Raw genomic sequence first — 25,677 nt, 5'->3', positions numbered from 1 at the left:
GTATGTTTTCATTAGCGTATAATAACCTGAGAATAAGAATCATTGTGTTTTTGTTATCTTATAATATATATCTTATAATGACCCTTTCATATCTACAGGCCGCCTTCCATGTTGAACCACTATGTTTCTACAGTAGCCCAGAAGGGACAAACCAATTGTTGGACCATTCACGCACTTTGTGGCCCCTGTAGTTTCTAGATGCAACTAAATACTTCAAACAGACTGAAATAACAGTACAATAAATGAAACTTTACAGTTTACTTGTGTTTGTGCTGCGATTCCTTGACACATCAAGAAAAAGAAACAGGACCATTAACCCCAAAACTGAAAATAATAGAACAGAGTCTGGTTTTTGGTGGTAAACAGCAATTATTTATTGAAATGAAATTAAAAAGAATAAGTACCAGATCTATTGCAGTATTGTAACTTTGTTTCTGTAAGGGGGGGATTACTCTACTGTTTTTCTCCTGTAGGATGTAGTGAACACAAATATACAAGGAACATTCAGCTATCACAGATTGCACACCAGATACTGTAGTAATGCAGTCTAATACAAGACCACCAAAATAATCCAGGATTTCTCTTTTTTTTTCCTTCTTTGTCTCTCATTAGTCCTTAATAGTTTCCATAAAGAGTACAAAACTCCACCCAGAGTTGGGGACACGATCTCTGGCTCTGTACACAAACCGGTCTGTTGGGACAACTCATCAGACAATGCCTCAAAAAAAAAAAAAAAAAAAAAACAAAAAAAAAAACCACACACACAAAAAAAGAATAAAACCAACCAAAAAATAAACAATATAATGCCGAGAACATGTACAATGCACTGACACAGAAAGTCAGCTGTGTTAATAGACATGCAACAAGTAACAAAACTTGCTGAAATCGCAATAATCATTAAAAAAATCTAAAACCAGTTATAATTGCATAAATACTTTGTACAGTTCATTTATCCGCTGTGAAATGCACCTTTCTGTTAAAACGACAACGTAAAACTGCATTCAATAAAAACCTGTGATTCCTCTTTTCTCTTTTTGTACACATGAAGGTGCAAAGGAACTCTTGATTGATAGAAGCCGGCTCGGCCTTTTCAGCTAGGTGGCATGATTGCACGCTAAATTACAGTACATAAATGCAGAATGATATAAGAAGGACAATAACAAGAGTGCATATTATTATTATAACATCAGGGAGCTGTGGGGGTGAATACTAAAGTTTTTCTTTGTTTTTTTTTTTTTTTTTACATGTTTGAGACTCTGTGAAGACTAGTGGGAAACAAAAAGAAAAAGGTTCTCTCTGGGAAAGAAAGAAAGCAGCACTTGAATGCACAGTTGTTGCCCACAGAACCACAAACAAAACATGATCATATGAATGAAGAGAGATGAGTGGGGGTGACATATGAAATAAAACAACATGTACATAAAAACAAAAACACTCTCTTTCTAGCCAACTATGAAATCCAGCAGCTGCAGCCATCCTGCCAAATCACAACAATGAGTGTTGAGGTGAGAAATAATTAACCATGTCCATGACAAACTGTTGTGTAAGATACGTTAAACAACGGAAAAACATATAAAACCTCTCTAACATTAACACGACAGCCTTGTATGGGGTTCAATTTGTGCCAAAAAATCTTTGCTGTGTCCTGTTTTTAGGTCTTCCTGCATTTACTGCTCAGTTTACATTACTTTGGTGACTCCTTGTGGTAGCATCAGATACTACTAAACAACAATATCCCTACAACAGGAGGGAGAATGACCAGGAAAACAGAAGCCTAACCAGAGGGAAACATTGACAAATGTACAAAATCATATTTCTGGCACAAACTAAACCTCATAGATTTACCCACAGCTAATTCCTTGATATATCTGACCTATTTTTGACCTGATTTGAGTTTAAAAACAATTTCATCTTACCAAAACTTTCTATTAACTAAATACATCTTCAGCCAACAAAGTAGGATAACTAAACAAATAAAAAATCCACGCTGAGTTGAAATGATTTTAGTATTGGATGTATTCAGTCGGTTCCTGGGCATCAAAACCAACTAGATTGGTTTGATTAGGATATTACGCACGTAAAAAGGGGAAAACAGGGTACACCGTTAATGAAATATGAAACTATGATGTGGATCTCATGCTACAGTGCTCACTCAAAATCTATGGACATTTTCCCTGCATTTGTACCTCAATGAACAGGGAAAAAAGCGTCAAACAGCAGGTCTGCCCAACTGTCTAAATGTGACTCTTTAGACAAAAAAAAAACCAACAACCCAGAGATATCTTTAAAATCTGAGCTGGGATGTTGCCCCATTTAAGAGAATTTCTTGATTATTTACATCTTCTCCAATGTCCAACAATTTCTTTCTATACTGAACAGACTCTTAAAAAAAAAGGTGCTGCTGCTCCTGCAGTTTAACATCTTCTGTAAGGACTGAGGATAAAGTGTGTGGAGTGCAACATTTACTGAACTGCTGTAATAATGCCACAGGGTCAGACTGAAGGTCTGCAAACAACAAAACTGAATAGAAACCAACAAGAAAATAACAACAATACATAATAAGAATCCCTTTCTTGCGTGCATTCAAAGAGCCGCTTTGACGCTGTACAGTAACTAAATAAATCTGCATGAAAAAGATGTGACGGGAAATAAGTGTGTAGCAATATTACATGTGCGTTATTTCTTTTAACCAAATTTGTATTTTTTCACAGATGATGAGCATATGTTTTCTCTCTAGACAAAACACAGAAAATCTCAAAATAAGTGGTGATATGGTTTCAAAAGAAAATAAAAATATGAAATGATAATGTGTCCAGTCATCAGACAGCAGCAACAACAACAAAAACTCCCAAATGGGAATTCATATAAAGGACAGAATAGATGATAGGTTTTTAAAAAAATCATCATAATTGATACATCAGAACAATTTGGCAAAAAAAAAAAAAAAGAGGCAAAGACAATGATAATAAATCTCTCTGATGGTGATGGCTTGACACTGTGGGCAACACTTACAAAATAAATCACATTTTTGTAAACAACAAAAACAGAAAATGATCAGGAAATTAAAAAGAAAATACGTAATTTTGCATAACTAGACCCACTAGTAAAGTCAACCCACAGACATTAATTATTGACATTCATATCCCTTCCTCCCCTCCGTGTTTTTCCTCTGGACTCGCTGTGACTCGTGACGCAGACTACACACAATCGATTTTGTTTTTTTTAAAGCCAGGAGTGGTTAGTCACAACGCTATGTTACAGGCATTTGTTTTTTTGTTGTTTTTTCTCATTGACCTTATTTTTTGTTCTGTGTTTGTTCCTCTTAGAGTTAAAAAGGCCATGGTAAGTATTTACAATATGAACAAGTTTTTTACGTCTTGCGATGGCGGGTCATTGATTCAAGCGTGCCGCATCAAGGGTGTTTCTGCATTTTTTTCCCCCTCCCGGTGTCGAGTGCAGGTGGTAAAAGTGGTGATTGAGGTTTTTTTTTTTCCTTTTCCTTTTGATCTTTTATCCTCGTTTCCCCCCCTCCTTTGCTAAGCTTTACCACCGTGGTGATGAAACAGCTGACATTCCCTCTTGTTACAGTTATGTCAGTGGGTGTTACAGTACATGTGGTTACTGGACGTACGAGAGGATAAAGGGGATTTCAAGGGATATGTTGGAGGTGTTGAGGAAACAACAAGGCAGATGGAGGAATGAAGTGCTCCTCAGGTAGGAGTCCTCAGGAGGAGGGGTTTCTTTTGTTGGCAGGTGAGGCTCAGTTTCTGCTGCCGTCCTCGACACTTCGCTCATGTTGAAGATTATAGTAACAGTTCTGACAAACCCGCACGGGTGATGAGATCTTCAGCCTTTTGATCTCTGATTGGAAGCGACTGCACCTGGAAAACAAGGTGAGACAAGGTGGACATTTTTAAACAAATCTAAAAAGGAAATTACACTCATTAACCCATAATGATAGCAAAAACATCCTTTTTTTATTTTTTCATAATATAAAATATATTTATTTTATTATCTTATTTACATAACATAATACAATAAAAGCCAGTGTGTGTCAACTTGTATAGAACATAATGCTGAAAAATCATGTATGAATCTTAATTATATGACCAAATGGTTAAAAATATGTACAGACAAAATAATAGAGGACCCAGGATTGAGCCTTGGGGAACTCCAGTTAAAAAAGGTGGTGAAACAAACGGGTGAAACTTAACATGTTAATTAAAAATTGTCTGAGTAACAGACCCTGTAAGAGCCACGTCTGACTTTAATTCCCATTAAACTTCCAAGACATGTTTTTAAGGTTTCTTGAGAAACCTATATTTACTGCATAAAATATGAATCTCCAGGAATTGGAGATATTAATAATAATAATATAATAATAATAATAATATAAACATATATTATATGAAAAATGCAAATTGTTTTAGTGTTTCAGTATGTAGATATGTGTTGTAGAAAACTAACGTACAGTGAAAAGGGCACTGCTGCTGTAATCTACTTACTTTTGGCAGAAGAGCTGCCCGCAGTTCCTGCAGTGGTGGCGTCGTTCGGTGAGGGAGAAGCGAACCGTGCAGCCGGAGCAGCTATCAACCACCTCGTCCTTCACCCAGTGGTCGGCTGCTGAACGTCCTGGCTGGTCGCTGACTGACCAGCTGAAGACTCGACCACGACCATCACCCACCAAGATCTTACTGTGGTCTCTGAAGACAGGGTGTTAAAAGGGAAGATGAATCAATCAAAACAAAAATAAAATATGAATCTTTGACCGCTTGGTGCAAGACACTTACTTAGAGATGGCGAGGGATGTGATCTCAGCTGGGTGAGCGTTGTCCTTACGATCAAACGCTGTGTGCATGGTGAGTTTGCTCCGGAAGACCAGCTGGCGCTCCCATCTGTAGCCTGTGAGCACACAAAAATAAACAGTCAAACAAGAAACTTTTTAACAATGCAGCTACCACTGTCATCAGATCAGTGGAGGTTATTTTTTTTAAATCAGAAAAGAACCCCTGATAAACTCCTTGTTTCTTTACAGTGTTTTCTTAACCTTAAATTTGTTTTTTTACCATCACTCGACACCCACCTGTCCTGAGCTGGTTATATGTCCGTGCATCCAGTGCGGAGGGCTGGAGAGGCTGCGGCACTGAGCTCTGGCCTGGATGAGCCGGATGAGCCGGATGAGCCAGATGAGCCAGATGAGGGTGAGGGACTTTAGTTTGGCCCTCAGAGTAGTTGACGAACACAAAGCCGTCCTTCTCATCAATGCTTAGAGTGTCTGACCAACGGTGAGAGTCGTCAGAGCTGCTGTCCATCGACCATGAGGCTCCCGTTCGGGCTGAAGGACCTTAAAGTTAAGTTAAGATTGTAAAGGGAAGTCTACATTCTCAGCCAAACAAATGTTTTGGAAATACAAGCTACGTTACAATTAACAACAAATAAAGATGTACATAGATGGAATGATAAAGCAAAAATATGGTCAGAGAAACTTTGCATGATGTTGTATGGGTTTAGCTGTGATTTAAACATGATGAGCTTGCATCAGTGATTAAAAGCTGCTTCTGCATGTTTTATTTTCAGAATATAAAAGTTATATTTTAACAATATCAAAAGTTATGGGTAATTTCTTCGGGAGTTTGTCTTCCTTCCCTGACTGTAACACTGAAAGTATACTGCTATCACCACTTACATTAATTTCTGCGACAGACAAAAGAGCTGCTGGAATCTGTATTCTTGAGTAGCTTTTATTTAGCTAAATCAGCTAAACAGTGAGAACTAAACCATGAAGTGTTGATAAGAAGAGTTGTGTGTTTAGTACCTCTGGGTCTGTGGACAGTGCTGCCTGGTTGACTGCCTCCACCTGTTGAAGGGTTGCGTGGTACTTTGGGCTCCTGGCTCAGACTCGGCTCATCTCCATCTGACTCGCTGCTGTCGTCATCTCCATTGTGAGTCACGCCACCCTCTGTGAGATGAAGAAAAGTTTACATTATTAGTTCTGTTTTTGCACAATAACACGTTATTTTTCATAGTGAATTTATTGTGCAAAACATTAATATAAGCAGGCAAAAAAAAGTATCCACAAATCACAAGAGTAACCATGCAACTTTTCTGCAATATGTGATGTTGGACGTCGTCAGCCTATTATCTTTTGGGACATGTCACTTTATTACTGGCAAAAAATCTCAGCCTTCACTTGGTTCTGCAGCTCTAATATGTTTTTTCCCCGGGTAGGACTCACCGATCTTCTCATCCCCACAGCACTCAGGCACATCTGGCTCTACTGGCTGTGGAGCAGGGGTTTCTGGCACTTGGAGGAACTCCATTCTCCAAAACTACAAGAGATATTTAAAGAAAGGTTTATTTAAGCATAGTTACGTCACAGCACATTTACAGTATGAGTGAAATGACAAATATATTTAAAGTTTAGCTCCTCCATAACACATACAGACAAACTCTCTCTTTAACTTGCCAGGAAGGGAACCAATATAGTGTTATTCATAACTCTTTAACTATTTCTTATCTTATATTCTTGTTTTGAAGAACACCTATACACATGCACACACATTGACAAAAGCCCAAAAGTGAATACTTCTGTCTGCAACAGATACCACAAGCAACAACAGATTCAAAAAGGAGTGCACAATGAGGTATTATCAGTAGGATATCTGAAATTCTGTGAGACTAAAGTGGGCTGGGTTACCCTGACAACACCGTCCGAGTGTCCAGTGACAATGACGTTCTGTGTGTCCCACTCGTTCATCTCCGACACACAGCAGCACAGGATCTGCTGGCTGCGCCCTGTGAAGGTGTTGGCACTGGCGATGGGGCTGCCATTGATGCTCCACACGTGAATGTATGTGCCTGCACAGGACACGATATCCCCCTATACAAACACACATTATGTCTTTATGTCATATGTACAGCTTCTGTTCCTTAGCTCATGTTTATCAACCTGGAGTAAAAGTACATGTTATTAATATTTCCATCTAAAGTGACAGAGGAGAAAAGTATGCTCCAGCTCACCGTCAGTTCATTGATGCACAGAGCAGAGACGGGCGCCCGGTGTCCCCTGAGCTGCGTGACGAAGGAAAGCTTGTTGAGGTCCCATATGATGCAGGTTCGATCCCGTGAGCCGCTGACAACAATGTGGTATGCCGATGACGCAGTCAGACACGTTACAGCGTCTGTGTGGCCCAGTAATGCCTACGATGAAACAGTAAGGACATTGGATGGACTTTCTTGCTAAAGGCTGCAGGGGAGTCACTGATGACTTCTTTTTTAAGTTTGTATGTATATATGCGTTTGTGTTTTTACCTGTTTCATCGTAAGTGACTTGGCCCTGTCCTTAGAGGTTCCTGTCTCCCACACACAGATGGCTGTGCTGGTGCCACCGGTGATAACCAGCTTTGGGTTTGGACATATGGCACAGAGGATCTGACCCCACTCTGACAGACACTCGTACACCACCAACGCCTGAAATGAGATTAAGATTAGATCAAAGATTGGAAAATGTAGATGGAGGTCCATTCTGACTGTATTAACTTTGTCTATATCTTAACAACCAACACTTTCACCCGATCAACAACCATGCAACTGGTTACTTTACATTCGATGTCTTTTAGAAGTCCAGAGAAGATTTACAAGTGTAGTGAGAGCATGGCAATACATTCACTATTCAGGATAAACTAAACTAAACTAGAACCAACTACCCTTGAGTTGCTTATACTAAAACTGCAAGCTTCTGTATAAGAACCTGTTGTAGAGCATGATTGCTAAGAAACTGGTACACTTTTTTTCACAGTCCCAAAGAGAAATAAAGTGTTTGGCAGTTTACAGGCCTGGTCTGGTAACTAGTCTGCTGGGAGATACAATTTGATTCTACTCTCTACAATGCTCAAGTAACAGACAACAGTACCACTGCATTAGCAGCACTTCTGTAATGGCTGCTGTAGTCAAAACTGAGGGGTCTGTAAGAAATGTGCATTTTTATTCAAGCACCAGCAGGGGGAAACATTGTATTTAATCATTTTTCACATTCATGTCTCAGTTTCAAGGAGAAAAAAAGCAAGAAACCTACAGTAGGCCATGTTTCAATTAAGTAGTAGTGTTGAAAAGCCACAACCCTCTTAAGATCAAAAAACACCCATACACATTAACAAAACAACAAAAAAGAGCACCCAAATGACAGCACTGAACATTAGGTCATGACACAGTACATTGCACCTCCACTTGCAACACAGAGGTCGTCAGTGACACGCAGTGGTTGCAGCCTGGAGATTAAAGGAGCGTGCTTGAGAAGTCTCTGTGAAACTGTGGCTGTTATAGTAACTGTTATTGACCTTGTCAGATTCATAATTAGCCAGACGGCAGCTGAGGTCGGCGTAGCCCCAGGCGAAGGTCTTGCTCCAGGTAGGGGGAACCAGAACTTTGTTTTGCTCCACAGCAAGTATTCCCTTGTCGGTGCACACGATCTGTCCCACAGGCTCCTTTAGCTCTAGATAGAGTAATACAAAGAAATGTGAGTGCTGAGTCTAAAGGGATTTACGCACAGAGTAATGGCTATAAACAAGCATTCGGCTTCACCCCGATAACATCAACCCTCTCTTTACCCCTGCCTGGATAGACCCAGCAGGTAGCTTATGATTTAAAAATGGTGTCACTTTCTTTAAAGATCTTTTTGTGAATAACTCAATAACCCAACCCATACATGGCAGTATTTGGTGTACCAACAACAGAATATAGCATCACTTTATATCAGTCAAATGTTATAGCTCTCACCTCACTGTTAGCATGACGATTAATTCTAACTATATGGAAGGCTACCAGTCCCCCCTCCTTTATAGTATAGATCAAGGAAGCCATGGTCTGTCTCCAACTAAAGAAGCTGAGATACAGTCTGAATGATGGATCACTTAAGATGGATCACACAACAGAACAGAACCTGGCTTCCCTTTTATTGAGTATGTGGAGAATCTTTCCCAGCTTTCTGATACTGAACCACACACACCCACACCCCCACACCCACACCCACACCCACACCCACGAGGTGATACTTTCAACTGATTCTAATCTTTAACCTTTGTTTCCCTTTTTTTTCCTCTTGAGTGTGAATAATCTGCATGCAACCTTTGTACCGTACAGCTGTTTTTTTTTTTTTATGTCCCCCGATATTATATATGCACGTATCTAGGAACAATATACTGCTACAAGCTGTCATCAATGTGATATTGTTTTTTTTTTTGTTGCTTTGTCTTTTAAGTCTTTACTGTTTGTGGCCAATGCTGTCTTGAAATGTGGTATGAAGTAAAAAGGATTTGTTAAAAAAAAAAAAAAAAAAAAAAATATCTATCATATCTATATCTATATGTGTATATTTGTGACTGTGTGTGTGTACGTGTACATGTACCTTTGACAGGTGCTAGAGAGGGTCTGAGATTGTCCAGATGATGAAAGAAGATCTTGTCACTGTTGGAGCTTGGAGGAATGCTCGCAATGTCACCGTTGGCTTTACTGCGTACACGTTTAGGAGGATGGGGCTTCTTAAACAGCTGAAACATACACACAACAACAGTCAGATTTTAACATCTAGAATTAGCCAAATTCTGGTAGATTTTGACTGTGGTAGGTAAGTTTCTCCACTAAGAGAAAAATTGAGAATATCCTCACATTGAATTGAAGTTTCCAAAATTTAATTGGGTTTAAAAAGGCAATGCTTTAAGTTGTCAAAATGGCATGAGGTGTTCTGGCTGATGAATCTGTTTAAGAATAACTTTCAATCTGTTATTGAAAACTGCATCTCAGCAAGCAAACAACCACAATTCCGATGTCTTGTTGCATTCTAGGAAGATTTAAAGACAACAGCCCTGCAAGCAGCCCATGAGACTGTTGCATTAATCTAGCCTGAAGTAGTAGTAGCCCGTAGCAGTTCTATGATATTACCAGTAGTGACAATGGTAGTAGTGGTAGTAAGTTAAGTAGTAACAGCACTACTACAGTAGCACAACTGTGGAAGCTTTGAGTGTTCAGACATCGACCAGTATCTTTAATTTCTGATCAAGGTCTTTCTTTATGATAAATTATAAAAAGACAAACACAGCCTGAACATAGGACAGTCAAGTCCATCACCCCACAAAACTCCCAGTCTCGTACCTGTTTGGGTATTTGTCCAAAGTTGTTGATGAAGCCGATTGTGGCCGTCTCCTTGAGCGGATCGTTGATGTTGTAGATGTCCACCTGACCCTCGTAGAACAGGTGGTGGAAGACGTTGACTGCCTCCACTGCTGGCGGACCCTGCTGCTTGTAGCCAAAAATCAGGTCGATCCATTCGTGGAGGTGGGCCGATACGTAGTCACACTCCAATGCCTGCAGCCGGGAAGACAAGACAGAGGTTAATGTATACTGACTCAAACTCTGATATGAACTGACATAAGTGGGTTCATTTCTTACCTCTCTGTGGACTCTGATGAACTCCCGGGGGTCACCCTTGGCCCAAGGTGGCAGGATGACGTCACCCAGCTTGGTGCCATTCTGCTTGGCACCTGGCACATCAAAATTTGATGGCAGACAGAGCATTAATATTCATGCACTCAATTATCTCGGTCAGTTTGACTATGAATTTAATTAGCTGTTATTGTCCACGCTTCTTGATACTGACCCAGGTCAAAGTTGTTGGAATTGAGCAGGAATTCGGGTAGATAGAAGAATTCGGGGATGAGCTCCTTGACGTCGGCCATGTTGTGTTTGGAGGCAGAGAGCCAAGCTTCACGCACACTGTGGAACATCCTGTCAGCCAGGTCAAAATGACCTCCCTGGTAATCACACAAGCACACAGGCAGATGGTTTGACATCAGGTACAGACACTTGAGAGCACCAGCAGGCCTTTAATGTTAACTTACAAGAGTAAAATAATATATTTTTTGTTGGACGATAATATTTTCCATGAGTCCAGGGGAAAAAAACACCATCCATCTTCATATGTAAAACTGGTATTCAAACCTGAAGTCTGAGGAAAATCTGTGTGAAGGGCTCCATCCGGACTAGATAAGAGGCTACAATCATGGCTGATGAGTAGTGGGTGCCGTAGTGGTATGCTGGGGTTTCACCTGGTAGGACAGAGAACACCACATTCAGTTACAACGAAAACACTACTTTGACAGAGTTCAGAACATTAGTAATGACTGATGATTAGAAATTATGGGTAATCAATGGACCAAAAGAAGTATCTGGCATAGCATAACCTTATTCTATTTTTTGTGTTTTAAAATTTGAAGGTTCAGTTCAGGTTGGTCAAGGTAGAAATTGTGCCACATTCTGGTAACATTGGCTCTGTCTGTTGCAGGGTCTGAAGTCCTATTGCCAATTTGTAAAACAAACTGAAATTTAGTTGGCTCTTTTTTTAAGTCTTTAACTTGAAATAACATAAATAAAAGTTATCTCCCTGACTGCATCCTGTTAAATGCCGTTTGTTGATTCAACTCTTACCGTTGGGGTCTTCCCAGTCCTTGTACCTCTTCTTGTACTGCGTCAGTCTGTCGTCAGTCTGGGCGCCCATTGGCTTGGCGAGGTTACGGAATGTCTTGGGGTTGTTCAGGTCCAGTTCCTGGTTAAGCAACACAAACATCACCACCGTTACCATAACTGGATTAATGAGGGAACAGGCGTGTACTTTTCTTGTGGCTAACTGCCACGGCTGTACTCCCAAACCCTGCAATCACCTCTGAGTCGAAGTCGGCCAGGATCCAGGGGAAGACGGGATACTGCATTAGGTCGTTGTAGGATCGTCCTGCCAACGTGTTCAGATGCATCAGGTACTGGAAATTACTGATCTCTCCTCGCTGGAAAACATATAGTAAACACATCAGTGTTATATTATGACGTTTCTTCATTTTGTGTTGTTAAACGGAACATTGGTGTTAGACCGAGTCTAGGTTCATACCTCCCATCTCTGAGTCACTGACTTTTCACCAACCAGTGTGCTAAGGAGCCCAGATCTGAAAAACACCAGGACAGAGAGGATCTTTAGCTGAAACAGCTCAGTACTTTGCTGTTTTCTAGCATGTGGACAATGAAAAGCATCCTCACAAAGCAAACGCTGCATGATATATGTTGTCCTTTTCTTTATTTTATTTTCTAGCTCACTATTTGATTCATTACCACAGAGTCCCACATCCAATATTTAGGAAAATGCATTTAACACACAGATTAAAAACAAGGTAATACATATGAATATATACCCACACATTCCATAAATCATTTCACAACCTCCAAAAAAGGTAAAGCATTTCCCAGAGAACCAGTGGAATAAAAAAATGTATGTAGGACAGTGCTTGTGCTGAATGTAGCACAGTGGAGGTCTTACCCCTGTTCCACACTTGTGTTGGGCCTCTGGCCTGAAACCGACTCAGAGCTGTCAGCCAGTGAAGGCACCACGGCCAAGAACCTGCAGGGAATTCGTAATAAAATTAGAAAAAAACAGAAACGTCTTTCCTTGCATATAAACCAGTGTAACCTGACAGAAATGACAATACTGGTATTACAGTGATCTACTCCAAGCAGAAATATTATACTGACAAGACGCTTTATAAGAGGATTTTATTTTAATATCCCACAGAAGTAACCTCTGTAAAATCCCTCTTTTCAGCAAAAATACCCTGAATTTTGACTACCAAAGTCTTTTATCAAATAAAACTGCATTCATTGTCCTTAACTAAATCGTATTAGTAATCAAATTTCTGAAGGTTGAAAAGAGGTCAAGAACATTTTATCAAAAAGGTTTTATAAAACTATTCTTTCCTTTACTTAAATGCATCAGTACCTTTGGTAAACTTTGTTGCGGACTCCTTTCTGGAAGGCTAACAAGTAGTTTCTTCCATCTGCTGAGAAGACTTCCACTGCCATGGGCTGAAAGGTGCAGGGCAGGGCATTTAATAATAAAAAAACACAAGGTGGTGACTTAAACACTAGAAATAAAAGTTGTGGTGTAAAATTCTGTCATAGTGAATTAAAGCATTAAAATTGAACCCTAAATATTTTAAGCTACTCGCTATAAATGGCACATAAATGTGTGAACTCAAAGCTGTGTGCTGGGTTTATTGGTGCCACAGCGTGTGTGTGTATGTATGTGTCATATGTGTATACTGACCTGCAGCAGGTAGCGTCTCTTGTGCACCTCCTTGATGTCTTCATAGGCGAAGATGCTGCAGGTTCTCTTCAGTTGGCTCTGTCCTTGTCTCGCTCCTCTGGGGATGATGGCTTCATGCAAGCTGGATACAGACAGACAACAGACAGTGATGCATTTAGTTTTGCACAAAGTTTTACCCATAAAGCACTTATAAGTTCACATCACAAATATTCAAAGCTCCCCTTACAGGAAAATGTAGCTAATTTATTTCCTTGTGCTAAAAAACATCATGATATTTAAGTCAAAGAAAAATTACCAATGTGATCTAATCTTAAGGTATCTATACAAACATATATAAGAAAAATAACTAACAAAATGGAGGAGACACTAGGGTTAACTATTAACTTTCGTTATAAATCAATGTGGAAATCGTTTTCATAAATGTATTTATTAATTAGTTTAGTATATAAATTATCTAAAAAAGACTTACATTGCTTTAAATGTGTTTAATTTGATTTTAAAATGTAACAACTAAAACTAAATTTGTTTGGACATCACAAAATATTGCATTTACAGTGAGAGAAGGCAAGCTAATAGTCCTTTTGACTAACTGCCAGCATAAGAAGAAGGATTGTATTTTTATTTGATGAATGATGAAGTATTTAATGTTTTTCTTAATTGACCAACAAGCTAATTGAGTCCCCATTGCAGCCCCTGAAGACAGCATGTCTTGACTGCATAGGATTGATCAGAGGGTCGACTAGTAAAACACCTGAGGGGAACACAGTGAAATCAAAGAGGCATCTGTTGGTTATTTTCACAGTGTGTCTCAGAGGAAAAGACAGAGCTGGTTCCCTAATAAGATAAATATGTAATATCTCTGCTGAGTTTCACAACGCATGCTCTATCTGCTGCATTACATCATTCCAGCAGCAGAAACTCCCACTGCAGCGTCCAGAGGAATGATGTCATCTCTTCTTCAGGGAGGGAAAGTACACTAACCGTGTCATCTATTCAGGGTTAATTATGCAACCCAGGTGTGAAGTTGTGATTCTCCAATAGGTGTCCAGACCTTGATGTAAAGTGACAGACACAGGAGCCTGGACCTACTTAGGGGGCAGAGTGTCGATGTCCCTGATCTCCCTGGACACAGTCATGGTGTAGCCGTCGATGACGTAGAAGTGCTCTTTCCCAAACAGTAGCAGGCCCTCGCTGGTGTCCAGACCCTGCACCCTGGCACAGCGGTACATGTGCTGAATCTGGAACAGTGAGGAGAGCATTAATTACCCAAAGTTTAGAGAAAGCAGTTTTCTAATGAAAAGTCACATTTAAATTCCTCCAGGCAAAAAAAAAAAAATTATCTGTGAAGAACGAATAAATGAGTAGGGAGTTGTGCTTCCCCCTTACTCAGTAGCTGCTGGTGAGATGGCCCTGAGGAAACGATTGAATCCCTCGGTGCTGCAGTTGAGCTGCTAGGTGGTCATCAGAAAGACCACAGCAGTACCTCATTAAAAGGATGGTGGATCTTATGTATATATCATGTGACTAAACATGATCTGGGCTAATAGAGGCAACGGAAAAGTGTATTTTGTTGAAAAGAATAAAACTGCAGTTTGGCATTTTTAGTCATATTTTCATGTTGTTTACAATTGCTTGTGTGGGCTCATGCTGTTCTTTCAATAAATTATTTGTGAAAAATAATATATTCCAAACAATTGTGCAATTTGCTCCAAACCTCTGGAAAAAGCGATAGCACAGAGTGTGACATTGTTAAAGAAAGGTAGTGCTATGCCATTAAAAATTATTGATACAAAAGTACTACTTCTAGTATGCATAGATAAACTCAACCTGAATCTAATTAATAATATAAAATGTTATAACACTGACATATTTCTACACAGATAAACTTAAATACATTTCTCCACCAAACAACATAAAATAATTATCTAAATAATGTCCTTATCTATTTAAAGAAAATAAATACATTTGATTGTGTAATCTTATTTTTGTGTGTCTTTCTGACCTTCTCTCCCTCCTCCAGGAGGCGCAGCAGGGACGTGTTGTCGGTCCGTTGCTCTTCTTCAGGTCCTCCTGACTCTAACAGCTGTTCCTGAAGCTGCTCCTGACTGTCCTCGTCTGCCCCATCCGCTGTGGACCGAGACCTCTTCAGAGGAGCCTTCACCAGGCCTGGAGAGCAAAGAGCAGCAACATGTTTGAAAGGGATTTCAGGTGAAGGAACACTAACAGAAAGAAGCGTTTGTGGCAAAAAACACCAAGTTGTGATTTCCTAACCAGCTGCTGAAGTTAGACACCATATCGTGTCTTCCTGGTATTGTCTGTGTACCTTTGACTCTAGCGATGGTGTCCTCTCCGTGCTCGGGTTCATGCTGTGTGGTCTCTCCCTCTGTGTTGTGTTCCACAGAGTGCTGATACATGCCAGGGTTTCCAGACAGCAAACGTACGTAGTACTCCTTACTGTCGTAGCTAATGGCTCGCCGGTAACGGAGAGGCTTCTGCAGAGGGGCGTAGAAAGAGTAGTAGGTGAGGAACAACTTACACCATCCCCAAGGGGGAACACCTTTGGAAAGCTGTTCATAGGTTTAAAATTATAATAATATTCAAGAATGGTTTGCCTGCATATTATGGCAAATTACCAAATACATGAATTAAAGGAGATTTCTGTTCTCAGAACCACCACTACACAGAAGACATTTACTGGAAGCAGTGCATTAACATCAGCGCCAGGTCTTTTATCAAAGTTTATCATATTTAGTCGTAGCTGGGACACTTACATGCAAAAGACATTGCGCACAAGAAAAATTACTAAATGTTATCAGTCATGGTTAGTTTCATCATAGTCATTCTCTTGCTGTGACCTACATACAGTAGATGTGAGGTCCAAACTAACAACAACAGCTGAGATGATGGTAATTCATCAGCCTCATCTGTAACACAAATAACCTGATGTGCATGTAAACACTTTCGGTACAGTACCTGGGATGAATTTTTTTATCTTGATAGTCACACTATGCATTTTATTCTCTTGTGTATTTTAGGAGATTTAATACTGGATGTAAAACAACTTCAAAGTCACAGCAAAATGTATGCACTGGGTCAGCTGATACATGTTCACATGCAAATGTACACATACACACAACGACAACGACAAGAAGTTAATAACAGCACCAGGAAATTTCCTGTTCCTGGAGTTTAGCAAAGCATCATATTTACAACAAACACCTTTCAACCCGCATACGGCCTCAAAAACAGATTTACACGTTGCTTCAACTGTCAACTACAACAGTTGCATGATTAATAGGATTCTGATTTGCTCTTAAAGCATGTTTGTTACTATCATGCAGTCACGCCAGGCACTGACAGGAGCTCAAGCTCCTGTGGACTTCAGCAAGGTACCTGGGCACGGTCAAGAACCCCGGCCACTGAGGCCACTGAGGTTACCAGGGGCACCAGAGGAGGTGAAGCGGGCTAGAGAATGTAAAAAGATGGAGGATAAGATACATGATGTATAATACATGATATATGTTGATTAGGCCTCAGGGAAATTGGAGTTAAAAAGGATCCTGTTAATTCGTTAATCCAATTCCATCTAGCAAGTTGCCAGAGCATGATTTTGATTTTTGATGATGATTTTTAACTTTTCTTTAATCACCTCTGGCTGTTTGTATTGTTGGTAATCAAGAAAATTTAGTTTATGAGTTTCCATGTGTTGTGTTTTGGAAAGCTGACATAAATACAAACCTAAACGGGTATGCCTGTGAGCTATCTCTTTGTATCTTCCTGACCAAATAAATCATTGTGGAGAGAAGCGAGGCACCCACTGGCAAACAGAGAGGAGGGATTATTTGTAGAGCAAACAAAGCTAAATGTGTCTCGGTGGTGCCAGGAAAAGAGAGCCACCAGCTCACTTCCTCACATGACACCGATGAGCTAGTCCAAGAGCTCTATTTCAGGAGAGCTATTCTTACAAGTTCACTGCTCTGCAAGGGATCGGTCGAACTTACAGACACAATGGAGGAAACTATTCCTAAAAAATGTATTTCTCCCCACATTTTATTCAAAATATTTATAAGACATTTCTATTCTGGGATGTCATATTTACAGACAAGGCTATTTTAAATACAGGTGTTTGTGCCAGTATATCAATGGCCTCACATATGATCCTTTACTTGCTTTCATAGACTGCTTCTGCTGCAGCTAACAGCTAACAGGATTATTGTATAAATAAATAATTAATATTGCTACTTCTACTGTTATGGCCCTGTGACTTTAGTCGCTAGAAAAGTTAGTGATCAAGTATTGAAGGCTTTATCTGCAGTCATTCTTAGTGTAAGTTACTCTGATCGGGGTGTCAGCTAAATTTATAAAATGTACATAAACTAGAAGTATCTATCTTATCTCTCTTGGTGTCACTGTTAAAAAATAAAAACCATACTGCCGTTCACTGTATATCACAAAAGAGGTAACAGAACTGGAGAAAAGACGCAGTTCCTAAAAACTGTTTGTAAAAAGAATCGTAACTATGATTCCCTTTATGTTACCTAAAAGTGTGGTAGGGCATTACAGGAATATATAAATCCAAACTTAAAGATGAATACCTGTCCAGAGTTTGTGTTAGGCTCTATCTCAGGGATGTATGGGTAGTGGATATAGAACATGTCATTGCGGACCATCTTCTTCCTCATCCGGCAGGGCCCCTCTGTCATCTCCAGCACAAACTTGTCCAGGTGTGAACCGATGGGTGGGCCCCAGAGGCCCCGTTCACGCAGCAGTTCGTACTCGATTGACGCCCACTCCTCGGTCACGTACTTGAGGGCGTTCTGCTGCCGCTGGGAGACGGAGGGGTGGATGAAGTGTGAGTGGTGAGTCACAAAATGTTGCTATAAATTATACATGCTGTCACAACTGCTACACCAGCCTGTGAAAATGTACCTGTACTGTGTTTTCATTGTGTATACGGTCCTGCAGTAACATCCTGACTGCAATGTTACATAACAGTCTGTTGTTTTGTCCTGCAGCTGGTTTCTCAGTGTAACTGTACTTCTACTATATCATATCCATTAAACCAGCTTGAATTCTTGCACCCACTGTGTTTGTTACTGATGTATGATGTGTGGTACCTCTTGATATTCTTTGTACTGCATGGCCACCAGGTCTCGAACAACAGCGATGTGTGTGAACATCCACTGGAAAGTCTCCTGTTAATGAGAAATACAAGATTGTAATAAAACAAAGCTGACTAACACATAGTTTAAGGAAATTCTGTACATGTTACTACAGCTGCGCAGTGAGTGTCAGTTGTGTTTAAGTGTACCTGTGCGGACAGGCTGTTCTTGTTCAGGCTGTTCTCCTTCTTGTTGCGCCGCACGCCTGTCAGCTTGGAGAGGCCGAAGCCGCTGCTCACTCTGGACAGTTTGGACTGGGTTGCTGGTGCCACTGCCTCACCACGGCTGATACACTTCTTTTCGTGGACTGACCAACAGAGAAAGAGATATAAAAAGACACATAAGGGCATTTTTACTTTCAAGCAAGAAAAATCAGGTAAGATGGTGACAGAATAAATGTATCATGTATATTTAATTCTTCTTTTTGCTTAAAATTGCATCTGTGGTAAAAACTGCCAAACAAAGCAAATATAAGTCTGAATTCTGAAAGTGAAGGACAATATTTGGGTAAAAGATGCTTTTTCACGGTCACGGTCTTGTTTTCATTGGAAATACAAAAAAAAGTCTGGTTGAGCAGACTTGGTCAAAAATTTGCCGATATAAGAGTGGTGAATTACTACCAGCCACATACCAAAAGTACAACACTGATGAGCACAAGGGAGAGAACCAGCAGGAGAGAGAACAGATCAGCAATAATAGGCCCTATTGGCAGAGCACCAGATTAAAGTATTTATTTTGCAAAACAACAAGAGGAGCTCCAAAATAGTTGATCTAGTTATGTAAATCTGGATAAGCACTCACTCCCAGGGAGAAAAGGAAACCACAAATCCAACACAGACATGGCTCAGGAAATATCCAGCAAGTCTGTGTTGTGACGTCTGTGTGAGTATGTGTGTGTATGTGTGTGTATGTGTGTGTTTCCCAATGTCACCCACCCAGGTGGTTCTGCCAGCTCTTCAGGGCCGGCTCTTCCAGGGCAGGCCGTGCTGTGGCTATGTCCACGTGGCCTCTGTCATTGCAGGGCAGGGACACCTTGAATATGTCCTCCAGCATCTGACGCTTGCTGTGCATCAGCTCTGTCCACACCCGGTTCACTGCCTTCAGCAGCAGCTGCCGGCCTGCAGAGGGAGGACAATAATCACTGTTCATTACCAAGTCCGTCTGCTTTAATGACATTAAAGTACAGCGCTGTTGTGTGACTGTTTCTCATTAAATTGGTTATCAGTCTGGTCTGAACAACGCTGTCATTTGTGGAACATTTGTAAAACTCCTTTATAATGCCTGACATATTCATTACAATACTTCTGTCTCCCAGATTGTAATACACTTCAAGTCTCCATGCAAACTCACACAAACACTTGTTCCAACAAAAACACTGAATAACATACACACAAACATGCTAAAATATATTACTTTAAATAAGTATTAAAACCCTGAAACTTGTAGGGGATTGTATTTTGCTAAAGTGAATTATGGTCACACGAGTTTCTGTCGCAGTAACACATAATGTTGTCTCATGTCAAATGGCATTTGCTTAAAATGACCCAAAAAAATAGCCCATTCAACTTGATTACGCTGGAAAATGAATAATTTTTTACTCAAGACCACCGACAAAGACTGCTTCAAATAAGTACTGAATCAGACGGTTGAATATGTATTCAAAATCAGTCAGCAGGGTTCAATAGGTTCGACACTCATACACACATATAACAGTGTCTCACCCTCGCTGACGTCGTGGTTGTGCGTAGCATCAGCCTCATTCTCTGTGGGCATCATGACATGCCAGGTTGTCATCCTGGCCTCCGCCTCCAAACCGAAGCCCTCCACGCTACTGCAGAGAAAACAGGGAGTCAGATTGTTTGGCTTCTCTGCAGCAGATAAGTCTACTCTCTATAGTTGTGCAGTGTGTTGTGTTAAAGCACATTGTGTCCCCAGCATGGTAGTTTGGGAAGCTGTCCGTACTTCTGGCAGGACACACACAAGCACAAAGAAAAAGAGACTTGCCACAATTACACCTCCAATGGCGTGCAAGTGAACACAACACAACACAGTCTGAGTCAGGGGAAAAACAGGTGAGACTCTGTGGTAAACTGCTGTTCAAGTTGCACAAACATTCCTCAGAGGCAGAGCTGCTCAGAGATAATCTCACAGAGTTAAATGTCTGGAACCGAAGAACAACTTAGTACCACTAAAAAATATATTACAGAGTAGAAATGGTGGTTACTCGTTATTCGTGACACTCGCATTCAGTCTAACTAAATAGATGTGAGCTAAGTTAACTAGCTGAACTCCTGAGAAATGGCAAGGCTGGATATGAATTTAAATGTTTCATTTGGTAGTGTCACCAGCTCTTCTCTTACACCCCGTTTCATTCCTATCCTTTAGTCCAATATGATTCAGAAAGAAAAATTGCTATGATTCATGTCTGTTAGCTCATTCTTCATCTCATCCTCCACACTGAGAGTACATGCACAGATCTATGTGATGAGTCTGCTATGAATAATGCATGCTTCACACAACCAAATGTAACACTTGGACAGATTTTCCTCTGACATAACAAACAAGGGTAAAAGCTTTATGTTCATGTTCATGTTGCTCATTAACTGCTACATGCTGCAACGCTAAACAAACTGCTTTACACGTAAATACTCATCACTACTGCAATACATTGATGACACACACATTAAGCCATTAAGATGTCCTTTTAGAGAAGCCGTGCTTAACGCCTTCCTCTGCCATGATTTGGACAAATTTCAGAACAATGTTGTTGTATGTATGTATTTTGAAAAAATACTTCCTAGTGTTGATGTGTGATGGGCAGGAGGTGGTTTTGAATTTTTTCTTAACTGTACAGTCAAAACACTAGTCTATGTCCAAGCATGTCTTAAGTAAAAATATTTTATTTATTTAAAAATCAAATTAGTAACAACCCTAAGACATTACAGACCCTCCACCAGACAAGCCATATGTCCCCTTACCTCCCACTGTGCAGGCAGATAAAGCAGTGAGCCAGGCAGGCCACAAAGTCCTGATCGTGGTTTCCCGGCCCGAGCACCAGGTTACGATTGACGGTCAGGACCCGCAGGGCGTCCAGCAGGGCCACCTGCTGAGCTACCGTCTTGTGGGGTCGACAGAGCTGGTAGAGCACCGTCCGATTCAGACAGTGGTAGATGGTGTCGAGGGAAAGACCCTGGGAACGCCTCTTGGACTGGAGGAGGAAAGGAGGCAGGAAAACAAACAGGTGTAGGAGGTTAGATGGAAAGTATTTTTAAGTTAAGTGCTGAAACAAGAGAAAGGTGAGAAATACAGTTGAAGAAAAGAGATGTGTCGTTTTGTTTCCGTAGTTGTGTGGCTGTTTCTCTGCTGTGCTCTGGATATGGATAAAGCTGCTGTAGAAATAATTCAGCAGAAAGAAGATTTGTTTGAGCAACCCGGGTTGAACTGGGTTAAGTAGTTAGAGGGTTGTGAATGCAGCTTTGTTATTCTAGTGTTGTTGTTTTAGTGTCTGAGAAGAAAACTGCTAAAGGACTTAATGTGGAAACATATTTGTGAAAATGAAAAGACTTTCCAACAAAACTTGACAGATTAAAACACACAATTGCTGCTACCTGTACAGATGTGTTTAGAGTGAATGTTCTGATTGCTGGGGGAACATCAAGTTATAGTGCAGTAAAGACGTGCATGAGATACATTGGAGTTGTCCTTGATATTACATTAATTTGATATATATATATATATAATAGTCTGGCTGCAAAAACAAGATAAATAGATGAAAAGACATGACTTAAGAACAGTTTACCAGGATGCAGAGGCACATTAAGGTTTGAAAAATTAATTTCAGAGCATAATCTGTTAATCTTCTCAATTGCACAGTAGTGTGCACAGAAAGCATTGCATGAAAAGCAGAAAAAGTCCCCACACATGACTTTACTTGAGAAGTCTCAAAGCAATCAAGCTACTTTACGGGACAGCTAAAACAAAGGATTATTTACAAAAACATTTCTATTTTTCTCAGTAAAAGCAAGAATAACCCAAAATATAAACTTAATCTTACATACAATACATATTTAGAAGAAAATTCACATGCATCCAACTCCACAGAAACAACATACACATACAGAGAGACACACAAACACACACCTGTCAGTCAGTCAGGGACTAACAGTCGTATCTAATTTATGTGCCTTCACGGGCTAAAATGAGCAAATGAGGCCTGCAGTCAGATGGATGCTGCTTATCTAATTTAATCCTGAGAGTGTTCACTGGTTACATTAACTGGAAGAAGACTCACAGAAGGACTGCTTTATTTCTTCATCCACTGCAGGCAGCACACAGACGCTGTCTGTTTGCCTCCGGCTGCTCTGGAGAAAAGCGCCCAGTCTGATAATGCAGGTTGTTTAATTTTGCTGGGTGTGATAAAATTGACTGCTATAATCTGACTCAGGAAAACAGCCATTAGTTCTATTGTAAATGTAGTCAGGCTTCAGAAAGTCTTCAGCCTCTAGCAACATCCTGAAAGTGCAAGAGGGGAAACCGTACACAGCCAGAGAGAGACGCAGGAAAATCAGTGTTTTTTGAGTCCATTGATGTCTCTGTGACACATGTGAGTTCCATTGACCATTCGGGTTCATCTGTCCATTTTATGACCTTCAAGAATTTTTAAAGGCAGTTTACCTGTCCTATGAGCTGTACAATAAAGTCCACCACCAGCTTGGAGTCCTTGTTGAACATGCCCTGCCATAGCTTGTCCACCACACGTTGGGTAAAGTAGAACACATTGTTGACCAAAATCTGATAACTGCCACCACTGCTGAGGGGCAGAGAGGCATCTTCACCTGAATGGAGAGGAGCAGCAAGGGAGAGGCGGTTAACATATATTAGCCATGTACAACATCTGCTTTAAATTATTTATCCGAAATGTGATATTGAAGTGAGTGTTTCTCTACTGGCTCGTCACCAGTTTCTTCTAACTGTAAGAAAAACTATTTTACAACAATTTTGCTGATATTTTTTGTTTTGTTTTCAAAGAGTTATTGTAATTTTGGTATTTTGAGACTTATAGGAGTGATAGAGTCCTATGCCTTTGTCAACACAAATGATAATAGATTATATACTGAAAAACAAGCTGAACCATAGCTCCCTAGCTTAGGTACATTTAGAGGTGAGGTCAAAGGTGATTTAAAGGACAAAAACATATTAAATACACATTTGCTGTATGGTCTTATAATTAATGCCCACATGTATCTAATTTATAACAATAGACTACACACTGTAGTCTAAATATAACACAAGCAGCCGTGTAAAATGGTGATGACACTTGCAGTTATCTGGGCTTTAGGCTGTGATCTGCTGACTCATGATGCAATCATGAGAGCATCTCACAGAGCCAACTAAGAAATCGGTCCAAGCTGTCCTGCAGGATGCTCGTCCGGTCCATTTTCTGCATAATCATCAGCTATTTTTGTCAATAGCCACTTTGGCCGGTAGTGAACCATTAAAGTAAGCTAAGACATCAGTGAGCAGCAGCATGAGGAAATTGTTTGAAGGTTTATGTTTATCTTAAAACTATATAATGCTGGAACACAATGAATCTACTAATTGTACAATTTGAGACAGGCTGGGTCCGTCTGTATGAGGGGTGATGCCTTTGTTCTGACCTAGAAGGACATCAGCAGCCAGAAGGTGCTCCATGACGCCATCCAGGATGTTGGACTGAAACTCCTTCTGCTGAGTTCTAGTGGAGCGCTCAGGGGACGCCTAGTACCAGAAAACAGACATACACATTTAGGGTCATTATTGACTAAGAGTTATGGTGAGTAAACAAGCTTATGGGTTTGCTTGCAGTTGAAAACAAGGAGGGGAAAACTCTTAAAAGTAATAACATGCTTTTAGTTATTCAGAATTATAGGTGATTATGTGTTCTCCAAGGCACTACATGGGATAATTGAAATCTATAAATTCTGTGTCCATCCACCCTGGTTATCTCCTCACCTCCAGCAGCAGGTCAATGATGGGTGTCTGCTTGCTGGCCGGGGTCATGCAGAGGTTGTCCATGATCAGGACCCTCATGAAGTCAAAGACATACTTTTTGGCTGGGTGGTTGGTCAGGGAAGTCTTGGAGCCCACGTTACAGTATTCAGACTGGCTGCGATTCATACCCGAGTCCCCGGCAAAGGCCTTGAACTCCTCGGTGGGGGAACCGGCCTCGTCGTCCAAATCACTGACCTGGAACAGATGGAAAGACAGTTTGTCAATAGTTTTAATGTTTTTACAGTTAAAACAAAACAGCACTTAACCAGGGTACAGGATAAAAATAATGATATGTTATTGCAGAAAACCATACAAACGTTTAAATTAGAGAAATTTTTTTAATTCCCTATCCTACAGTGCAGCCTTGCTTCGTACATGTTCTTTCATCTGATATGTTTTACTAACAAATAACTTCATTCAATGGCTTGGCACTCTGCAGGAGAATTATCTGAAGGTAAACTGTCTGAAAACACCCTTTCTTCTTGCATTATGTTCTTCAAACTGCAGTAGTTTACAGTAATTACAGGGCCCATGATTTCCAAGGAGATTCCATTGGGGCAATAACTTACTGTATTTATTGCACCACAGGATAGAATCACAATACATCTGCAGTGGCTTGATAGGGTTACTGATCAATACCTGTGATTACTTGCTCTTCTAATTAGATTTTTTTGCTTGTAAACCCGATTCCACATCCATTCTCCCAGTCTTATAACAAAAACAACTCGTGCATTTCAACTTAAAGTATTGAGAGAAGAGATTTGTGTAGAAGAAGGTGAAGTGCTATTAAAATTGCTGCATTTCCTTACAGTCACCAGTAAAGGTCACAGATTTCCTATCGCTTCTTCACTTCTTCCAAAAATTTGGCTTCATATTTATTTCGGGGGAGAAAATGTGGAGGCTTACCATCTCAGAGTAGGGCCTGATGTTGAAAGGGAAGACAGTCGCTGCCAGAGCACAGAGGAAATCAGGACTGTGCCACATTGGTGACAGGTCGGGCACGTTGTGGTAAAGATACCTAAAGAACTGCATGAGAGTGACCGGGTACTCCCTCAGCCAGGAACCTTCCTCCTCTGACTGCCACGGCTGTAAGAGACAGAACTGTTAGACTGAACCTTTTTTATTCAAACGTCATATCTAAAGCAGTGGTGCTAGTTTTTTAGTTTAAATCAGAGACTAGTTTGGAGGATCTAAGCCTGCGCCGTCAGTGAGGCACTTGGTTCCCAGGAGGTTGAGTGAAGCTTGTCTCAGCAACCAGCAGTGAGCACAGTGCGATTTATTGAGAAACTCCCAGGTGTGAGTGCGTGGGTGAGGAGAAAAACAGCATGTGTGCCCAGTCATTTTTCC

General features: G+C 40.5%; 1 protein-coding gene across 1 annotated transcript in view; it reads right to left on the bottom strand.

The window, feature by feature from the left end:
* Nucleotides 1–349: 349 nt before the first annotated feature.
* Nucleotides 350–25,677, bottom strand: part of wdfy3 (WD repeat and FYVE domain containing 3) — an 85,922-nt gene continuing 60,594 nt past the window's right edge. Inside the window, exons 34-67 of the mRNA XM_051421803.1 lie at nucleotides 25,237–25,416; nucleotides 24,292–24,525; nucleotides 23,958–24,057; nucleotides 22,975–23,135; nucleotides 21,279–21,508; nucleotides 20,022–20,131; nucleotides 19,236–19,418; nucleotides 18,450–18,607; nucleotides 18,256–18,333; nucleotides 17,734–17,964; nucleotides 15,462–15,630; nucleotides 15,141–15,304; nucleotides 14,228–14,376; nucleotides 13,139–13,259; nucleotides 12,812–12,897; nucleotides 12,356–12,436; nucleotides 11,933–11,987; nucleotides 11,712–11,831; nucleotides 11,479–11,596; nucleotides 10,993–11,099; nucleotides 10,652–10,805; nucleotides 10,444–10,535; nucleotides 10,147–10,359; nucleotides 9,404–9,545; nucleotides 8,337–8,491; nucleotides 7,312–7,470; nucleotides 7,021–7,200; nucleotides 6,698–6,880; nucleotides 6,236–6,329; nucleotides 5,816–5,959; nucleotides 5,084–5,344; nucleotides 4,791–4,902; nucleotides 4,506–4,703; nucleotides 350–3,881 (exon numbers count right to left, since the gene is read on the bottom strand). Of these exons, the coding sequence (XP_051277763.1) occupies nucleotides 3,761–3,881; nucleotides 4,506–4,703; nucleotides 4,791–4,902; nucleotides 5,084–5,344; nucleotides 5,816–5,959; nucleotides 6,236–6,329; nucleotides 6,698–6,880; nucleotides 7,021–7,200; nucleotides 7,312–7,470; nucleotides 8,337–8,491; nucleotides 9,404–9,545; nucleotides 10,147–10,359; nucleotides 10,444–10,535; nucleotides 10,652–10,805; nucleotides 10,993–11,099; nucleotides 11,479–11,596; nucleotides 11,712–11,831; nucleotides 11,933–11,987; nucleotides 12,356–12,436; nucleotides 12,812–12,897; nucleotides 13,139–13,259; nucleotides 14,228–14,376; nucleotides 15,141–15,304; nucleotides 15,462–15,630; nucleotides 17,734–17,964; nucleotides 18,256–18,333; nucleotides 18,450–18,607; nucleotides 19,236–19,418; nucleotides 20,022–20,131; nucleotides 21,279–21,508; nucleotides 22,975–23,135; nucleotides 23,958–24,057; nucleotides 24,292–24,525; nucleotides 25,237–25,416 (5,043 nt within the window). The 3' untranslated portion in view covers nucleotides 350–3,760. The remainder of the gene's footprint in view (nucleotides 3,882–4,505; nucleotides 4,704–4,790; nucleotides 4,903–5,083; nucleotides 5,345–5,815; nucleotides 5,960–6,235; nucleotides 6,330–6,697; nucleotides 6,881–7,020; nucleotides 7,201–7,311; nucleotides 7,471–8,336; nucleotides 8,492–9,403; nucleotides 9,546–10,146; nucleotides 10,360–10,443; nucleotides 10,536–10,651; nucleotides 10,806–10,992; nucleotides 11,100–11,478; nucleotides 11,597–11,711; nucleotides 11,832–11,932; nucleotides 11,988–12,355; nucleotides 12,437–12,811; nucleotides 12,898–13,138; nucleotides 13,260–14,227; nucleotides 14,377–15,140; nucleotides 15,305–15,461; nucleotides 15,631–17,733; nucleotides 17,965–18,255; nucleotides 18,334–18,449; nucleotides 18,608–19,235; nucleotides 19,419–20,021; nucleotides 20,132–21,278; nucleotides 21,509–22,974; nucleotides 23,136–23,957; nucleotides 24,058–24,291; nucleotides 24,526–25,236; nucleotides 25,417–25,677) is intronic.

Source organism: Dicentrarchus labrax, unplaced genomic scaffold, assembly GCF_905237075.1.
Source record: "Dicentrarchus labrax unplaced genomic scaffold, dlabrax2021, whole genome shotgun sequence".
Taxonomy (NCBI): Eukaryota; Metazoa; Chordata; class Actinopteri; family Moronidae; genus Dicentrarchus; species Dicentrarchus labrax.
The sequence above is the reverse complement of the archived record's forward strand: the minus strand, read 5'-3'. Positions and strand labels throughout refer to the sequence as shown.